The sequence below is a fragment of the Terrapene carolina genome, unplaced genomic scaffold (genome assembly GCF_002925995.2).
Source record: "Terrapene carolina triunguis isolate 2854851 unplaced genomic scaffold, T_m_triunguis-2.0 Scaffold715, whole genome shotgun sequence".
Lineage (NCBI taxonomy): Eukaryota > Metazoa > Chordata > Testudines > Emydidae > Terrapene > Terrapene triunguis.
In genome coordinates this window covers 40,574-60,927 of record NW_020665066.1, presented here as the reverse complement: position 1 = coordinate 60,927, position 20,354 = coordinate 40,574, and the positions used below count along the sequence as shown (strand labels likewise).

Below are 20,354 nucleotides of genomic sequence, written 5' to 3'. Positions count from 1 at the left end.
TTTTGTATTCCATCTACATGCCAAGCTTCAGTGTCAGCTTGTATCTTGGCTATTTTTAGGCGTATACTGCTTTTCAGCTGCATATTGAGTGGTAGCAGTGGCATTTGAAGTTTAGAATTTAAAGCTTCAGCAATGTACCCAGCCCCTGCATTCCTAAAAATAAAACAGTAATAAAGGAGTCCAGCCATAGAGCTAGCAGGTACCAGTTGTTCCTGCAGCACCCTTACTGTCCTATATTTTCTCTTGGCCATTTTGAGCAACTTATAAAAATCCAGGAATTATATCAGAAAGATAGCAGCTGCTGTCGCTGCAGCCACAAATAATCCTTCATCAAGTATCCTGGGTGTAAATATACCATCTCCAAATGTTGTCTGGTGTATAAAGGACTTCGAAATGGTCTGTCCTAAATAATAAATAAAATGTAAACAAGGTTTTCCCAAGGAAGAGTGTCAGTTTAGGGACAATTTCTGTAGTGAGATTCTGAGAAATTTGCAGCACTCTGATGACACATTGTACTCCTCAGCAATTCTACCCCCCACACATGTTCCACTGCTGACTGCACAGTGCCAGAATCCCTAGCATTTTATAGTGTCATGATCACTGGGATAATCTGTGAGTAGTCTGGACATTTTAATAAAGAGGGACTGATTTTTTTTAAAAGGTAATTACTTTTTAGCCTATACATGGAAAGGGATACAGGAATATTTATAATTGACACATAGTAGAACGTCACTAATACTCGTGCTTTATAATTTGTACAAAACATTGGCTGTCTCTCTCCTCATGTCTGTGTAATGATTTGATAACGGAGAGCTGTATTTTATAACCAAGGCTTCATTTCTTTTACAAACCATTTTACAGTCCGTTTACTAGTGTAGTGCTGTGTAGTATTATTAGTAGCTATCAAAATACATGTACAAAGTGCATGTTTTGGAGTATTACCTTGACTGATTTGAGTACTAGCTGAAACCCTGATCCAGCAAAGCACTAGAGTAGGAGTCTGCTGCATCCAGACGGAGCCCCACTGACATCATTGCAGGATCAAGGCCTAATGCAGAAGTTTTACTAACTAGCAAATGTTCTTCTAGTTGTTAGTGTGCATCAGCGTGGTTCTACAGTAGTAAACTTAAAACGAACTTGCTGTATTTAATAGCCTTTTCACTCTTCAGCTGGTTTATTTTGAAGCAAGAAAAACTGGTTTATAAAAGTCTTATTGCTACTTTTATTGATTGTAGTTCATTAGCTCCCACAATGTACTGGGCATTGTCTATGCACAAATTAAGAGACAGTCCCTAACACTGTGGGATCTTGATCCATGACTGGGGCTCCTAGACACTACTGCAATACAAATAGCAAATAACCCACTCAATTTTATATGGTCAGATGAAAAGAGGAGTTGTGTTTTCTGTAGAACTAACACGTCTTTCACTTGCTCACTCTCTCGCTCTCTCTTGTTCACGTGGTTGCATACACACACTTTCTCAGACTCTTATATTTTTCTTTATTTCAAGCCACCTTCCTCACTGCTGCCATGGTAGTGAATGACTAGCCAGAGTCTGTTGTCATTTATAAATTATAGGTTTAATATGAACTGCCCAGCTAGCCAATGTTAGTCCCAGAGTCGTATATAAAATGTCAGCTCCAGTTTAAGAAGGCAGCAAAATCTTATTTGTTCCTAAAGAAAGGACATTATGGCTGAGGGATGATTGCATATGGTCATGTTGTAGGACACTCGGGAGGTTCCAGTTATTGAACTGTTGAGTGATGCAGACCTTTAAAATTAAAGTTTTATCAATAATTAGAAGCTGTGGCAGCATGCTGCAACTTACAGCTCCACAATTTGGGCATGCAAATGCTGTTTGTGTGTGTATAATATATACACTCCAACATCTGGGTATTCGGATTAAGAGGATGGGTTGAATCGCTCTTAAAAATATGTCCCATTAAATGCATTTTTTTTTTTTTACTTTCCCAAGATCTCATGGCACACATTGACTCCTTGCTTTGCCATTTCTGTTTTGAAGGTATGAAAGCCGGTTCCGACAGAAGCTTCTTGAATATACAGATTCCAACAATATCGCTTCCCTTTTCCTTACAGCTGCCAATCGCTGGCTGGAAGTCCGCATGGCAAGTACATTACTCTGTGTGGTTGGTTGGTTTATACTTCGCTTTGATCCTGGCACTCCATTGATGTATATGAGAGTATCCAGCATATACCTTTGCTGTGTACATGTCTTTTTAAAGAAAACTTGCCCAATTACCCAGTTGATGAAAGTCCAATGGAGTGCAGGAGGGGAGGAATTCTTCCCACAGGCTGCAGTTGTTATTCCAGAGCTGGAATAGGATTCATGGCCCTTTCCCCCCCGGGTGATCATATGAGAGGAAAAAAATATCGGGACACATGGGGAGGGGGGCGTCGGCAGTGCGCCAAAAAAAAAAGAAGAGTGCTGCCGGCGGAGCAAAAAAAACCCCACCGGAGTGCCGCAAAATTGGTCGGGACGCGAGACAAACGCCTAAAATCGGGACATCTGGTCACCCTACCCTCCCCCTCCTTCCCTGTGTGGGGGAGAATGATCAGAGTAACAGATCCTCTAGCTGTGCTGCCTATCAAGATCCCGCAGGGGGCTGTGCATGTCAGTACACCTGGGCTTCATCCATCCAGCTACCCCTGCTGAGGTTCTATTGTATTGGGTGCTTTCTGCACCAGTAGGGTGTGTGAGGATTTGGGCCTAAGCCCTTTCTGGGTCAGCCAAAGGACAGGGCTATTGCCTTTTGTGTTCTTGTTCCCTTTGTACTGCAAGTACAGCAGGTAGGTGAAAGAAATTATCTGTTAAAAATGAGTCTTCAGGAAGGCAATACAGAGAGCTTCTTATGCTGTGTGGTGTTAGCATTTGTATCTGTTTCTGCAAGGCACCGATGTAACAAAGCTGCTGCTAGTCATGTTATAAATGTGCGATCCTTCCATATGCATTACAGGTACATCTGTGTGTCTATTTCATGTCAATCTGCACATTAATTTTAGACTTTCACATATATTGGTATACTTGCCACCTAAACTCAGGTTTTTTTGGTGACTCAGAGGAAAGAGAACTAGCCTGTATTCTATTCAGCAAATAAGGAATAATAATGAAGAAGCATCTAGTGATGATCGAGATCCCGTTGTACTAGGCACTGTATAAACATAGACTACATCTACACTGGCAACTGGACGTGGTCCAAGCACATGGTTGTGCCAGAACCCCCCTACTGTCCACATCTAAACCCAGAAATACAGGTTTCAAGACCTGTCCAGGGCAAGAATGCTAGTAGATCTGAGGGGTGTGGGTATGAACATGCCTCTGGCTGTGGCATGGCCCCGTTCTCATGCCAGTGCGTAGGGTGGATGGGGTAAGGGGCGTGTCTTGAGTTCAATAGTCCTCCAGCCCTGTTCCCACAATGTACTGAACCCTTTCCTGCTTGACCTTATCCAAATCTATAAAGGTCCCTGCCCCCCCCATTCTCACCAGTAGTGGTGAGCTGTGCTGACCTCTTCACAACAGTTTTCCACTGGACTCTCTTCATCACTACACGTGACTAAGGAACATGCTTCAAGAGCTGCTGCCTGATCACCCAGCCACACCCAGGTCCCAATAAATGTGTGGTCGGAGTTCACCATTTTCCATGACTTCTCCCACAGCACAAGGAACTTACACCTGTAACAGGAAGTTGCAGAGAGGCTGGTGCAGGTGGGCATTCACTGTACTCTGGCCCAGTCCCGGGAAGGAATAAAGCACCTGAGGCTCCAGTATCAGAGGGCAAAAGACTCCACCAGTCGCTCCAGGAGAGGTCCTCCAATCTGCCTATTCTTCAAGGAGCTGGACCACATGTTCTCCCATTCTCCCGCTACTGAGCCTTTGGTGATGCATGACACCCTCCTCAACCCTCACCAGCCTCATCAGCTGATGGGATGCTGATGAAGGCCATGGTGTGGAGATGGTGGGGACTGCAAAGGAGGAAGCCTTGGAGAAAGAAGAGCATGTCATCCTGCACCTCTGCAAGGAGAAGATGGCTCAGCAAGCCCCTCCTGATGACCTAGAGGAGGACCTCTCTACTCAGCAGGAACTAGAACCTGAAGCTGGTAAGTTAAACCCCACCCTCACCCAGATGGTCCCCAACCAAGACACAACTGTAAATTCAACATTTTATTGAATTACCATGAACCACTATAAAGCTTTTTTGCAGAAGCTATAGAATGGATTATTAGCGAACCATTAATACTGCCCCAGAAATAAATGCGCCCACCAGCCCAATCATACACTTTAAGACATGACATTTTTAAAAACCATTAGTTGATGTTAACTCCCATTGTCAGCAGGTGCTCCTTTCGTGGGGGCTGGAAAAGTTGTCTGAGAACCAAGGATACTGAAACAATCTCATTCCTGAAATGCTGAGAAGTATCACTATTGTGACCTTCCACAGCAAAGTTATGTTATGTGGGGGGATTTCTTACCTGCTTTCCAAGGAAAGATAAAATATAATGCTGCTCTTGTGATTGACTTGGCAGGACCTTCGTCTGAGAAGAGTGAGCCCATTCTGCCTGGGATCCAGGAGCAACAGCCCAGGGACATTGGGGCAGACAAAGCATGACACTGGAGGATGTGCTCATTGGGGTCGACAGAAGGAGCTAGGAAAAGTTTGACTTTGAGGGAAAGAGAGGAATGGCCTATTGGACTGGAGCAACAGACTATGAAGTGGGAGGAACATTTTTTCCAAAGGCAGGAGGCATTAATGATCTCGTTCCTGGAGCAGGACACATGGTACACCTCTACCCCGATATAACTCTGTCCTTGGGAGCCAAAAAATCTTACTGTGTTATAGGTGAAACTGCGTTATATCGAACTTGCTTTGATCCACCAGAATGCGCAGCCCTGCCCCCGCCGGAGCACTGCTTTACCGCGTTATATCCGAATTCGTGTTATATCGGGTCGCGTTATATCGGGGTAGAGGTACATGGAATGGGAGTTGCCCAAGGGGACTGGGAGCATGCCCTGTTGCAGTCCCTGATACAAGGGGAGGTGGAATGGATTCAGGTCCTGCCTGCCACAGTAGCTGTGCCAGTATCCATAAACTGGCACCTCCTCCTCCACCTGCAGCCCACCATGCTGCTGAGTTAGAGGACCCAACCCCCACCCTCTGTGATGGGGGTGGGAGGCTGCAAGACTCCAGGCACAATACTCTGTACTGGCACCCTGAAACCCCTCCCTGGGGAAGTCCTGTGACCGTGGAGGAGTGAAACAATGAGCCCGAGACTGCCTGAAGGCCAGCATGTGTCTAGCCCCCAAACCCCATGCAAGAGAAACCCCTTTTTGTCCCGTCCTCCCCCCCCAAATGTTTTACAGGCACTCCCCCGCCTTGTCCAGAGTAGGGGAAGATCAAGGTCCATAGGGAGTAAAGTTTTAACGTTCTTCAGGAAGTCTGATCCATTCTGTTTTCATTCACAGTTCCTTTTAAAAAAATGTTCAGAGTTATGCTAAATGTACTAGTTTCAATAAATGTTAGCGTCTTTTAATTGTGTGTGGACCTTTCATTTGGGCTTTAGTAAAGGTACAATTTTTTTTCCTTTCAGTTTTGGGCTCCGTCAGTCAGTGCTTTGAGTCATATAACTCTCCGGGGTAGAAAACTGCAAAGTCCAGTCTGACCCTCCCAGAACCACACTCCCACACCCCAAAACTTCCCCTGTCCCAGTATATGTGACTATAAGTAAGCTGGAGACATGTTGGAATTGCAGTGTGCATGGAAATAACAAGTAATTTTATTAACTGGTGCCAGGGGAGGGGGCGAGGAAGAGAAGGTGAGTAAACTTCTGTATGGGTTTGACAAAACAGGAAAAACAAAGTGAATTAGCTGTGCCATCACATATTGAACAGTGCTAAAACAGCCCTTCCTGCACCCTGAGCCCTGCAAAAAAAAACACAACCTCTTTAAACCATGGGGTGCTCACAGTTAACAGCCGGTAAGTGGTTGTATCCTCCCACACAATCACAGTCACTAGAAATGAGTTGTAAAAGCCCCTCCCACACGCTTCATCAACTGTTCTCAAGATCCTTCAGATACTAAAGTAATCCAGCTGAACTGTGGTCTGGCGAACAGCTGTGAACATTAACAAAAATGAAAGAACAATAAGTGCAATTTAACTGGCCAGACACCATCTGCAGGCCAATCACAAACCAGAAGGTGCTATACCAGCGGAGGTGCCCTGCCCCAGTTGCCTGTAATGAGTCATTACCTAAACAATCTGCTAATGACAGTCATTGGGAGAGGAAAAAACCTGTGTTGAAACACAAGTGAAAGGGAATGTTCCCTCTTTTATTTTTACAGTAGCTGCATGGGGTGTGGCACTTTGCTTGGGACCAGGCTGCAGTCACCTACCTGCACACCCATTGCTCCATAATTTAGGCACAATTTGCATCCTTGGTTTCCCTGGCCCACTGTGGTCCAGCACCAGTATGAACATTCACTGGATCAGGCTGCTCCTTAAAGGTTTTGCAAGCGCATCTTGTCCTGTACACACTCTGTCCTAAAGTACTCACCTTTAATGTTACCAATGTTATGAAGGGCACGGCATGCCACAGTAATGCAGACAGCATTGCCTACATTGGCCTCTAACCAAGAGCATAAGCATCATCAACAAGCCTTCAGCCATTCAAAGGTGTTCTCCACTACCATCCTGCAGCTGCTTAGTTTGAAGTTGACTCTCCATTTTGCCAGGTGGTTAAAGCTGGGCTAGGGGGTTTCATTAGGCAGCGTAGGAGCGAGTATGTGGGGTCCTCCAGAACAACTGTGGGCAAAGAGAACTACATTGCTTCTGGGGAATAAAGTCCCTTCCTCTTCCTTCAACTACAATCCCAATCTTCTCAGCACTCTAGTGTCATGGCCTGTCCTGTGTGTTGGACAGCATTCAGGAATCTGCTTTTGTGGTCCACTAAGCCTGTAAGAGTGATGTACTCACCGATGTACTCACTCGCTCCTTTCAGTCAGCAAAGTATGGGGATGTGGGTGCCATTGATGGTGTTTCCAAATTGTATGGGGCCATTCTCTGGGACCCCACTATAATTTCTGGAACTTTGGTGATGGTAACCATGTGTGGGTAGATGAGTGCATTGATGGGTTCACAAACCTGCACCACCACAACCCTGACAGTGGCCTTCCCCACCCTGAAGTGGTTTGCAACTGGCCAATAGCTGTCTGATGTCGCCAGCTTCCAGAGGGCTATAGCCATCTGCTCCTGCACTGGGATGGGTCTCCGGAACCTTGTGTTCTGCCACTGTCGGGTTGGGGACAGCTCTTCACGGAGCTCCATGATTGTTGGCTTCCTCATCCTGAAGTTCTGTGGCCACTGGTCATCATCCCAAGTTTCTAATACTATGTAATCCCATCACATGGTGCTGGTTCTCCTGGTCCAGAAGTGGTGGCCTCCCATGGACTTACAGTTGCAATGCCAGTAATCTCCTGCATCTCTGTGTCATGGGGCAACAGTGGATTACTCCCCATCCTGGCTACCAGTCTTTGGCTTGTGAGAGAGGTCCAAGTCCTTTCATCCAAAATTCTCACCGGTCACGTATTGCAATGCACTCACATTTGTCTCACAAGAAAGAGTCGTGCACCGTCGGTCACTTGTGCCATTTCTTCTACCAGTTGGGCAGGAGAGGTGCTAACCTTGCTTACCAAAAAAAAGCTGTGTGGACACGGGTATTCCCAGGTTCAGAGTGTACACCCATGTCCAGCATAGCATATCTGGACACTCTGTGCAGCTGTGGCTTATATGGGCAAGTGTACACACAGCCTTGTACCTTTGTCCAGTTGCCAGCATAGATGTGGCCGTACAGGAGGACAGTCCCTGCCCCACTGACTTCCCATTCTAAAGTTTTATCTATATACAAAAATTGTACCACTTTAACTATACCAGTTCCATAACCTCTAGTGTGGACATAGTTATACAAGTATAGCTTATGCCTGTAAATTTAGGGAATAAGCTATTCTAATATATGGCACCTTTCATATAATGGGTATGACTGACTCTATACTAGCCACTGTATCAGTATAACTATTCCAGTAAAACATCACACACCTAACTGAAATACTTATATTGGTACAAAAACTATATGTAGACCAAGCCTAATTTAAGATGGGATGGGAACACAACCGTGGATACATCTGACAATACAAAGAAGTGAGAGAGAGAGGGGACAAGGGAAACGATAGCAAAAATGGGGGTTAACAGGCCATCTCTATCCACAGATTTAAAATCTTCTGCATGTGTTTCGGTCTTAGCCATGTAAAGGGTTTATTGTTTCAAACTGAACTTACCAAAATATTTGCATGGTCTCTCTCTCTCTCTATATATATATATATAGTGATGGAGCTTATTCATATTTCTTCAGGAATACATTGGAGCATGTGTGGTTCTCATAGCAGCTGTGACTTCTATTACCAAGTCCCTGTACAATCAGCTGTCTTCAGGACTTGTGGGCTTAGGACTAACCTATGCTCTTATGGTAAGTTAAATCATGCGTTGAGTGGCTTCCCCCACACACAATACTTTCTTTAGGGCACAAAGGTGGGAAAGACAGAAGGTGCTGAATACACATCCATATTGGGAAGCTGTAAAAACACTGAAATAGTACATTAACTTCAATTCATATTATGTGGGTGATATGTTTGTTAAGCATATTCTTTTCTAAGTTTTTAAATCCCATGTAAGTAATATATAGTGTAGTTATTAATAAATATATCAAAATATTATCATTCATTCTAATTGAAAAATAGTATTACTAGATCACGAATTTACTCATCATTATGCTGCAGTCTCTCATTCTAGATATTCAGGGTTTTTTTTTAAAGAAAAGTTCTCTCTCTCTTTTAGCTTTTATTTTCTTTTGAATATTGGCATGTAGCATCATAATACCAGAGCACCATAACTAGGATGTTTAACTTGCAGCCAGTCTTGCCACTCTGTTAATGTGCACGAAATGTTTCATTCAGCTTATTAAGACTGTATTCTAAATAAACTACACAGAAACAATTAAAAAGCTGTCCTGGAGGAATGGAAGTGCTTGGTGGCCTAATGGTGTTATGGTGTTTCTTTTCCAGTATTTCATATTAGCAAAACGTGACTTTTATTTATTTATATTATTTCAGGTGTCTAATTACCTGAACTGGATGGTTCGTAACCTGGCTGATATGGAGATCCAGCTGGGAGCAGTGAAAAGAATCAATGGCCTTCTAAAAACGGAAGCTGAAAATTATGAAGGGCTCCTTTGTGAGTGTGGTATTGTATCGCTTGAGAAAAGAACTTGTTAAATATTTAATGATTCACAGTGAATTTCCATAAATAACTTATTAGAGCTTTTAATGAATTGATGAATTGATCACAAGTGGGTTTTTATACAGCTCCTTCGCAGATTCCTCAGAACTGGCCTGCCAGAGGTGAGATCCAAATACAGAACCTGAGTGTCCGGTATGACAGCAACCTAAAGCCAGTCCTAAAGCACGTCAGTGCTCACATTTCTCCAGGGCAAAAGGTAAAAAAGAGGAGATGATTTGAGAAATGACTCTTTCCCCAGTCAGACCAGCTTGTAATAGAAACCACAGAGTGGTGAGAATGTACTAAGCTATTTTTTATTAATGATTTCCAAAGTTTTTCCTCCACCAAGTTTTAACTCCTCCAAAATAATATACTCCTGTCCTGATCCCTTATACTGGTTTCTTTACGCTTTTGCTCTGGTGCCTTCAAAAATGTGTACTGTTACAGTGATGTACAGTGCTTCTTAATCTTCTGGTGCTCCGCTGTGGGACATAGGGCCTCAAAATAAGGGACACTGATACTTGTAATGTGAGATATACACTCCATCATTCCCAAATGGCTTCCCTACCCCGTCCCTTCATTGGTCATCTCTCCCCACTTGTCCCTTTCCCCTCAATCTTGTTTCTCCTCCTTAATCTTGTGTGTCTGCCTCCCATCATACAGTGGACTCTCCCACCCAGACACACTCCCTCTGGGGTATTAAACTTTGCTGGCAGCACTAGCCAACCCTCCTTGTGCTCCGGAAGGTCTCCCTGTGGCCCACTGTGCCCTAGTATCCCCATGGAGGGCCAGCCAAAATCTAACCCTGAATGTCCAATTCTCTTTTAAAAGACAAAAGGGTGAAAATATGGCCCCTGCTGAAGACAATTCAGTTTTGTCATCGACTTCAGACGGGGCCAGAATTTCACCCCAAGATGTTTGTTGCAAATGCCCTGTACAGATATTTCTCCTTCCTATTCATTTAATGTTCTACTCATCTTGTTTCTGTGTTGTAGATTGGAATCTGTGGCAGAACAGGCAGTGGGAAATCCTCCTTCTCTCTTGCCTTTTTCAGAATGGTTGACACCTTTGAAGGTAGGCTCACACCTGTTCCCTCCAGTCAGGGTTAGCTCCCTGAAGAAGCAACTTTGAACCTTCTTCATCTGACACTAGCAGCCATGAATTACAAAGACCGTAAAACTGTGCTAGGCATTGTTGCTGGGCTTATTCCAAGTAAGGGATCATCTGTCTTTCATCAGCTTCTGCCTTATTGATAACCCAGGTTGATATAAAATCTCATTCAACGTGATCAGTGTTTTCTAATGCCATGAGCAGCCTCAGGCAAGTGTTTCCATTAAAAATAAAAAAGGACTTCAAACGTGTATTTTTTAAAAAATCCATATTCTGTGTCAATATTGATTTCCTATAAGGCCTGAACCTGCTCCTTTTGAAGTCAATAGCAAAATTCCCAGTGACTTCAGAGAGAGCAGGATTGAGCCTTTAATTTACAGTTATTTCCAAAAGTAGACTTGCATGTCTCCTCATCCTTTATGCCCTGCTCTAGAACTTCACAAACAAACTCTTCCTGACATTTTCACATGGGGAGGAGAGGGGAGAAAGAACCACTCATGATAGAGGTTAGTCACATCACTTAATGCACTTCAGGAAGGCACTTGGATATGGTTGTGATGGAGGGGCTATAAGAACCTGAATAGAACAGAACAGAATTGGATCCCTCTGTAGCTTGGGGCATGGACAACTCATGGACGGCATATAGAGTGTGAACCCTTAGAGACCTGAAGGGAAGAAGTTTCACCTGCGCTTGCCCTCCTCAACAAATGCAACTTAGCTATGTTCTCCGGTATCTGATCATTTATTCTGGGTTATTAGACATCCTGCAAATCAAGTATATCATTATTTGTGTGGCTCTGACCCCTTCCAGGTCTCTCTGCGTGCATCCCTTCAGGTGCTAGGCTTTTGCCTGTTCTGGAGTGGAATCCCCCGATTCTCCCACTTTCAGAGTGGCCCCAAGGCTACAATAACTCGAGTACCAACTGTGATTGTTCAGCAGGTCTGACTAGGTCCAGCTACCTGCAAGTCTTCCTTCTGGGAGCCGTGACCAGTGGTGTATACAGTGATCCACTACAGCCGTTTCAAAACAAAGCATTGTTTAATCACAGGAACAAAGCACAACAAGAGAAAAAGGAGCTTAACACAATAAAAGGTTTACACACATACCTACCTGACCTAAAGCTTATGTAGGTGGAGCTTAACCCAAACATCCCAGAGATTGCTGGGGAGCAGACTGAAACCCTAGAGGTTGGGGGACGGGGTTTCAGTCTGTTCCCCAGCACTCTCATTCCCTGTGCTGCAGGGACATCTCTTTATCCTTTCTGAAAGTTCTTTGTTCCAGTTTGCTGCCTGTTTTCCCACCCCACCCTTGCGAAGCCAGACTGTTCAACTCATCAGCATAGCTGGATGTAAAACTTCAAAGTGATTGACACCTGCATTGTCCATTAAGTATGGTAAATAGGGCTTTCTGAACCTATTGTTAGGCACACAGGAAAGGGGACCTTTGCTTGAATTAACCCCTTGTAATCATATAGCAAACAACACAATAATCATCAAACAAACAGATGGGACATATAATATTCATAAAATATAACAGGCATCTTCCATGATGTAGTCTCAAGGGAACTGCACTTTCTGCTTAGCAGTAACTCATTTCACTGGTGAATAAAGTAATATGTACCCCAAGGGTTAGTCTTGCATGCTTCTCTGTAATATAATGCAAACTAAAATCAAGTTGTGTTGTTGGTTGCTAGCTATATGATGTGATGAACAGTCTAGCAGACTCTCAATGTTCTTTTGAATAGGGAGGATTATCATTGATGGCATAGACATTGCAAAGCTCCCTTTACAGACGCTAAGATCCAGGCTGTCAATCATTCTCCAAGATCCTATTTTGTTCAGCGGTACAATCCGGTAAGCATAAAGCACAAACAACAAGAAACAGCTAGGATTTGTGTTATCACAGATTATGATTTTCGAAGAGAGAGCAGCAGCAAACTATGCAGTTAAGAGGCCTCATGCTCCACTACCTTTAATTAAAAGAGGGGAGCATTGTCTTCTCTGTGTGCTCCTCCCCACATCATCCTCGGAGCCCAGGGAGCCCTTCTAGAACAACTGCATCTGGTCAACGCTCCACAGTTTGGGAGGTATGCTCCTTAAGGTGGGACCTGGGACTAGTCACTGTCTGTGACCTGCTACCCTCAGGACCCAGTGGGTTAGCCAGCCGAAGTCATCTCAGGAGCATTAACCAGCCCTTTAGAGGTGAAGTGGGGAAGATGTAGGTGGTGGGGGGGACCGCCATGGTACATAACAAAGGAGAGTGGAAGGGAACCAGGGAAGCAGTGCAAAGGCGGTTCAGGTTCTGTTGGCTTGGAGCTTAGTGCTCTGTTAGGTTTCCAGGACCTTGCCCCATTCCCTCCTCCGTGAGTTCAAAACCTCTTTCCTATGTGGGGAAGGTGAAATGGAAACTCAGAGAAGAGAATTTCACAGAGTTTCCAACAAATGCCATCCCCTCCTATGACGTTTTCCACAAAAAGGGACAATCTGACCCTTAATAAAGAGTTATATTGTCTATGTATGCTAATTTGGGCATTAAAGTAGTTAGAGTGGAGTTTCATTTATAATGACTTATAAACTGCTGAAGTTTGCCTATTGATTCCATGAGAGTTCTCCTGAGGCAGATTATTTCCTGTACTCGCTTGAAGAGGGCATGAATTATTTATATCAGAAGATAAAATGGCAGTATATATTTGTTTTGTTTGTTTACTTATTCAAGATTTTATTTAGGCCAACACTGGACATTCACCACATGAACACTAGGAGTAAAAAGTGAACCAAAGATCACATTTGCTGCTGCAAGTCTTTTATTCCTGAATATCATGTTATATTTTAAGCAACATGATATGACATGAAGGAGATAAGCACTTGTCGCTGCCTATTTTGGGTGATAATAGGCTAAGGATGCACTCAGAGTGGTTGATAACAACTGTTGAGTAATTTATAGCTACTGTTCTGCTGTGGTGATGCCCTTTTGAGTGTCATAGTTCAGCATCATGCTGATCATTCTGTGTACCACAAACTGGTATTGTAAAAACTAAAAGGGGGCCATGTTGGATTCAAAGGATCAGATTCTGATCTCCGTTTCACTGGTGTAAATTCAGAGCAAATCCACTGACTTCCATGGAGCTATTCCTGACTTGGACTGATGTGAGATCAGAATCAGGCCCAAAGTGTTTAATCCATCTATATAATTGTGTGTGTGTTTGTTTTTAACCACACAAATATGAAGATGTATGAGTGAATTTGATGTTGATAGTTAACTTTTAACTGTATTGAATCATAGGTTTAACTTGGATCCAGAAAAGAAATGCACAGACAGCATGCTGTGGGAAGCCTTGGAAATAGCACAACTCAAACATGTAGTGAAAGCACTACCAGGGGGTCTAGGTAATGCTTCTCTTTGCTTTGGGAAAATGCTTCCAGTGTTAAATTCATTTCTATTTAACATTTAGTTAGTAACTTACAGCAAAATGGCTGTTACTGAAGCCACTTAGAATCAGGCAGGCTGGCCCAGGTTTTTGTGGGGCGCTGTATGAAGTCAGACAGATGGGCTGGGACCCATCCAACTCCCTCTCCTGTTTTACCCCTAGCCTGGGTAAAGATATAAATGACTGCCGCTGGGATGTCAATTAAACCCCTATTGAGGTCAATGACAAAACTCCCATTGACTTCAGTAAGTCCAGATTTTCGCTCTTGGTCTCTAGTCCTGTGGCCAGTGGCATACCGTCTATGTATGCAACGCATGCATTGCATGCCCCAGAAATACGTTCTACAAGAATACGAAAGCCCTGACCAGCTGTGTCTGTGGGACAATTCCTTCCGGCCCCCAAACGCACACGAAGTACACAGTTTTCTAGAACAAAATGGCATACTCCACACAGCGTGGTGCGTGCAAGGTCACACCTTGCATGCAAGTGTAGAATTGTATGCCTTACTAAAAATGTCGTGGTACTCCACTCACTGTGGCTAATAAGTCAAGTGTATGCAAACAGATATAAAGGTAATTGAGATATTAAGGAGGTTGCAAATGGAAATATAAAACAAATTAGAGAAAATGATTGTCTTGTGGGGTGGAAAAAAAAGATGGACATATAAGCTGGCAGTGGGATATAATGCCCCAATACACACACAAAATCAAAGAAAGACCCTGTTTCAGGAAATGAAATAAGTCTAGCAACCCACCTATGTAATAGATTCAAAGAATACTGCATGGTTGGAGTGGTACTGTGAATAGATATACTAGAGAGAGAGATACAGTCTGTCACATAAACATGTTAAAATCATGTTGGTATTCATGGAATTGTTTGTGAGTGCTGCACTGTGTTCTAATATGCGCCAGAAGGCGGCATTTCCCCAGATTATTTTTTCCCTTGAAAGAGCAATGCCCTTGGATTTCTGTAGGGTGGTTAGGTCTCCTTTAGAATTCCAGCATTTCTTCTAAGCTACTTTCGCTATTGCAAATGCATTTAAGTACTTGAGTGCAGTACTCAGACACATAAAATGAATCTTAGAATAGGCAAATGAAACAGGTATTGTGTGCTGAGTGAAATGTACTCTACAGACTGATCCGGACAGCTGTTTTTAATAAAGTAAAATCAAGTATGAAATGTACAATACATTACAAAACACAGCATTGTAAGCTCCTTGGGACAGGGACTATCTCATGCTCTGTGCTCTGCAGAAGGCTGAGCACACACTGTCCAAGCTCAACAAACAACAATAATGGTAACATCATGAGCTAAATCCTACTCTTGGTTACGCCTGTTCTACCTCACTGAAGTTAGTGAGAGCAAAACTTTGCCCTTCTTATGCATTTATCACTACTAGCCCTATCCATTTTTTTTTTTAAATCCTGAACATGAATTTTAGGTAGCCTAATCACCCATTGTATGCCTAGCGCATTCTTAATCATATCCAACAGCTGACTGTGCAGTCATGGAGCATAGTTCCAAACAGTTCAAAATCCCAATGACTTTAATCTCTATTGAGGACATCCCAGGTAACTAGTAGTACTCAAATGTGTAATATTACAAGGGATACATTTGTGATTTCAAATCAATCTGCTCTTGGAAAATGCATATCACCTGTCTTTTATTGTCACTCTTTATGCTGCATGACTCCTGCTGTACCTTTCTTTTTGCACACAAGGAGTCTGGTCCTGCTGACCTTATTCAGACAAAGCTCTTTTTGATTCCAGTAGGATTTTGCCTGAGTAGGGACTGCAGGGTTTGGCCCACAAGCAGTCGATGCTGTCTCACGTAAAGTTGTTTTCCTTCAAGAAGGCAGCATTATAAAGACACAACTCCATTTAAAATAGCTTATAACAACTAGTTGTTCTGACAAGTTCCTTTGAAGTCAGTCACATTTTTAATAGAGTGTTTCCTTTTCCTCAATTTAATGTGTATACACAGAAGTTATCGCCATCGGGGTAAGCTAGATAAAATGAGACACTCAACCAAATTTGTAGGAGAAAGGAGATCTTCCAGGGATTAGTTGTCTGGTTTGCAAGAGACATATCAACAGATTAGGTTAGAGTGCTTTAATCTACACACAGGCATTGTGGCAGGTTTATAAAACAGAAAGACACATTTCATATATTAATTTCTCCCCTTTGCATTTTATTTACATCAAAATATGTTGGAGGGGAGGGTTCCCTATAGTATTTCAGTTTCTTATTTACTTGGCATAGTTCTTTTTATGCTGTTCCTTCAGACAACATGTCAGAACAGTATGCCCATTTTTATTTATATGAAGAACTACATTTAACTATATGTGTGATGGACTTTGGGTTTTCATTTCTGTACATAAGATGCATCAATTTTGAAAATAACTATGTCCTGTTCTGCCATCCTCGTGATGAAAAGTAACTTACTTTATGAGTAATGCTGCTGAAACCAGTGTCACTACTCAATCTGAGTAAAGGTGCCAGAACTGGGCACCAGCAACTTAAGACCTATAAATTATCTTAAAAATTCTTAACGTAAGTATGAGATCTTACTTTGTCAACATGCTCTCTGTGCTCCCCTCCCCCACAACAGCCTAAATATTATTTTTGTTGTCCAGATGCCATAGTCACAGAAGGTGGAGAAAATTTTAGCCAGGGGCAAAGACAGCTGTTCTGCTTAGCACGGGCATTTGTGCGAAAGACAAGTATCTTCATCATGGATGAAGCCACAGCATCTATTGACATGGCAACAGTGAGTTCAGAGTTTCAAGTTTTTTTTATATGGCACATGATTTTTCAGAGAGGGTAGCCACACTATTGTTAGTAACCAGAGATGAAACTTATGTAAAATATTTCTACTTAATATTGTGTGAACACAAGTTTCCTTGCAAGTGTGTTTACAAGCTGGCTCCATCATAGACATTGACCATATATGAGAGTCACTGTTAACTAGTCTGACAAATCTATCTTACTTGGGGTTGATAGTCCCTCACGATATACTAAATTGAAGCATTGGTGCAAATGTTTTTGTATTGACAGTTCAGTTTCCTAAAGTAAATAAGTCTTCAGAGGCTTAGCTATGGTGGTCAGTTGAGGACAAACTTGGCTGGTAATGTTATGCCTCCTCCAACTTGTACTAGCCAGGCATAGCAAGTTTCTTGGTGAATGCTTCAGCATGATGGAGAAGACAAGTGATGAAGAAGTTTTCACCCTGCAGGGGGCTGAAAGTAAGGTCAAGTAAATAAATAAGAAATAAAAAAGACCTGTTAGATCATTGCATCTATCCTCCTGCAAGTGCAAGCTAGAGTCCCTAGTAGAGGTTAAACTGCACACTAATACTGCCCTGGCTGGTCTTAGCCAAATACAATAGAATATTCTAAGTTGATTTGTTCCCAGTTACGTTAAACTCTGTTATCAAAGACTGTCATAAGGTATGTTGAGATCCTCAGAAGGAAGGTACTACATAAGTGCAGAAAATTATTGTAGTGATTTATTAGAGTAAATAAAAATCTTTAGTACCGGTTGGTGTAAGTTACTGCTGTGTAGAGCCTTGAGACTGTGGTGCTGAGGGCCAAGTTAGCAGTTACCCACAGACCAGTTAAAACACATTTTGAATGTTGATGTATTAAGCAAGCAGTCCATTCATTGGGGCATGTGAACCTTTGGAACAGATGATATGACGATAACTATTCTAATGATGTTGCCTTGCTGAGCTTGGCACGCACCAATACATTCATAAACAGCAACGGGTGAACACTCTGTGAGGACAGCTAAGTATTTTAAGACTGTCTTAAAGACCTCCTCTGCTGTTGTACCAGCCAGGTACATCTAGCAAAACACACCTCCAGTGCTGTCAACTGTATTGAGTATGTCGTAACGTTCCATTGCTTTCAGCGGGACAAAAAGAATGCACAGCACGGGTACCAGAATGGAGCGGGATTGCCAGCAAAGTGAATATTCCTTTGCAATAACATGATTTAAAACATAGTTCTCAACTTTAAAACAGACACAGTGATACGTCCCTTCTTTGTAAAGTGCCCTGGGGTCAGCAAAGGAAAAGTGCTATGTAAGAGCTAACTAAGTAGTAGTATCAAAATTCAGTAAGTTGGGGTTGCTCACAGAATTTGGCCCATTCTGGATGATCATTCTAGAATACCCTAATTTAGCATGCTGTTAATTTCTCATATTTTTACAGTTATTAAAAAAAATTAGTATTAATTGTTTGACACTTGTTTTTATTTTTATGCCCATCACTTTAGAATCTATTTTAAAAATAATAATTGTTTTTCCTTTATGTAGGAGAACATTCTTCAGAAAGTTGTAATGACTGCGTTTGCTGACCGTACTGTGGTAACCATAGCAGTAAGTACACTCTACGTGACTTCTTCAAATGCAAACAAGTACCTGAAATGTAAAACAATGCATCATGTACCTTATTAATTTCTCTGATTCTCTAGTCTATTGCTTTCTAATATGGCACTTATTTAATTTTCCATTTAAACCATTTAGAAAGTAGTTCACATATTTGTATTTTAAATATTTAACACATAATCCTGAAATGTGTTTCACAATAGTAATTACCATTGACTTCAAGGGCCCACATATAAAGATATTGTGTATTTTCTGTGACTTATTCATTTTAGGCCAAATTCAGCTGTGGTTTAACTCCACTATCTTCAATGGAAATTGTACATGCCTATCTGGGAGTAAGATTTGGCCCTTATTAAGCCATGATACTTAAATTTAAGAACAAAAATGACAATATAGCTTTGCTGTTGGATAGTACTTTGTTGTTGGATAAGTTAAATAAGCATTTTAGCAGCTTTCAAAAATATTATTTTGTTTTATTGTTAAATATTATCAGATTTATTAGCCAATGTATTTTAAAATGATTAGATAATGATCTCAAACAGTAATAACTAGAATTAGTTAATAAAGAGAAGATTTGAACTGAACCAAAGAAATGTACTTGACAGTCATGTCATTATTGATAAATATCTTCCAAATGGGTCTTTGGGCAATGAAATAAGAGGGTATTGTATATTTTCAAAATGTTAAAGCTATATTATGATTGACATTTTATGCAAACAAAAGTCAGGAAATTCATAGTTAGAGTTACTGTAGAAATCATAACTTGGCCTTTTTGCATGTATGTAATATTACGTATTAGTGTACACAGTGTTATTTTATACACATTGAATGTGTTTAATATACAGTTGCTGCAGGAATCCTAATTTAGAATTTCATGACTTCTCTTCATTAAAATTTTTAGGTAGTGTTGCACTGAGTTTTTTGCATTTTCCTTGTTTTATTTGTTTGGGGATGTGTGGAGGGAGGGTTTTTTGGTTGTGTTTTCGTCTTTTTTTAAAGTTCCCAGTGCGCGCACATTTTTATTAGCCTCTGGGTTCTATATCAGGTTTTAAAATACACAATTCATACACAAATATTTTTAAATAAACCCAGTTTATTACAACCCCAGTTGTAAATGTCATCTCGGCAGCTGCATTTGCTTTAGAAACACAGTCATCTTAATAAAGATGAAGTGATAAATTGTAGGAAAAGGGCCATATTTGTCTAATCCGTATTTAGCAATATCAAAATACTGTAAAAGTGCATCTGTAGCCCTGACCTTGCAGGTGACGCCACGCGTGCAGATTCCCAGGCTTGCACAGAGCTTCATTGACTATGCACAGTTACAGGGATCCACGCCCATTGAGTCAGTTTCAGGATTGGGGCCTAAATATATATCTACATAATTGGCATAATAATGGGATTTCACTAAATGGAATTAAGTCATCTCCATCAAGCTTGAACTTTGATAGGAATACTGATTTCTAGAATTTCTGATTTCTGCCTTATCTTGCACAGTTATATTCAATACACTGAACTTGTATTTCATTTGTTTACTTTTCAGCACAGGGTACACACTATTCTGAATGCAGATTTAGTCATTGTAATGAAGAGAGGGGTTATTTTGGAGTATGATAAGCCTGAGGTTCTGTTGGAGCAAGAAGATAGTGTGTTTGCTTCTTTTGTACAAGCCGATAAATGATAGGATAAAATGAAGCCTTTCAAAGTGCAATTGTATTATTCATTTTCTAATTATGTAAATTACCTGTAAATAAAATATTGATTATTTCATAATAAAAGACTGAGCTTTTCCATTCTTCAAATAACCTGAGTCGGTCTCTGTTAACTGTTAATGAATTATCCATGTGTCTTTCCTTTTTGTTTGCTGGATTTTTTTGGTACTAAGGACCAGTGAATTGGGTGATTTTGAGATGAATGCATGGCTGAAATGTGGCACAATGTACAGCAAATATGAACAACTGACACAAGGTTTGTTTTATTCCTAACAATGAAACCTCTGCTGATAATATTTCATTACTGCATTTTTTTTCCTGAGAATAGCAGATGCAACTCTAAGGAAATTGCTCTTTCTCCATATTTACAGCA

The 20,354-nt window shown here is 41.6% G+C and overlaps 1 protein-coding gene across 1 annotated transcript in view; it reads left to right on the top strand.

The window, feature by feature from the left end:
* The window catches only part of ABCC8 (ATP binding cassette subfamily C member 8), a 134,979-nt gene extending 114,972 nt beyond the window's left edge, over positions 1–20,007 (top strand). The window contains exons 30-39 of the mRNA XM_026660158.1: positions 2,025–2,127; positions 8,421–8,534; positions 9,178–9,298; positions 9,430–9,560; positions 10,339–10,417; positions 12,199–12,307; positions 13,737–13,840; positions 16,517–16,650; positions 18,198–18,260; positions 19,813–20,007. Of these exons, the coding sequence (XP_026515943.1) occupies positions 2,025–2,127; positions 8,421–8,534; positions 9,178–9,298; positions 9,430–9,560; positions 10,339–10,417; positions 12,199–12,307; positions 13,737–13,840; positions 16,517–16,650; positions 18,198–18,260; positions 19,813–19,950 (1,096 nt within the window). The 3' untranslated portion in view covers positions 19,951–20,007. The remainder of the gene's footprint in view (positions 1–2,024; positions 2,128–8,420; positions 8,535–9,177; positions 9,299–9,429; positions 9,561–10,338; positions 10,418–12,198; positions 12,308–13,736; positions 13,841–16,516; positions 16,651–18,197; positions 18,261–19,812) is intronic.
* Positions 20,008–20,354: the final 347 nt, after the last annotated feature.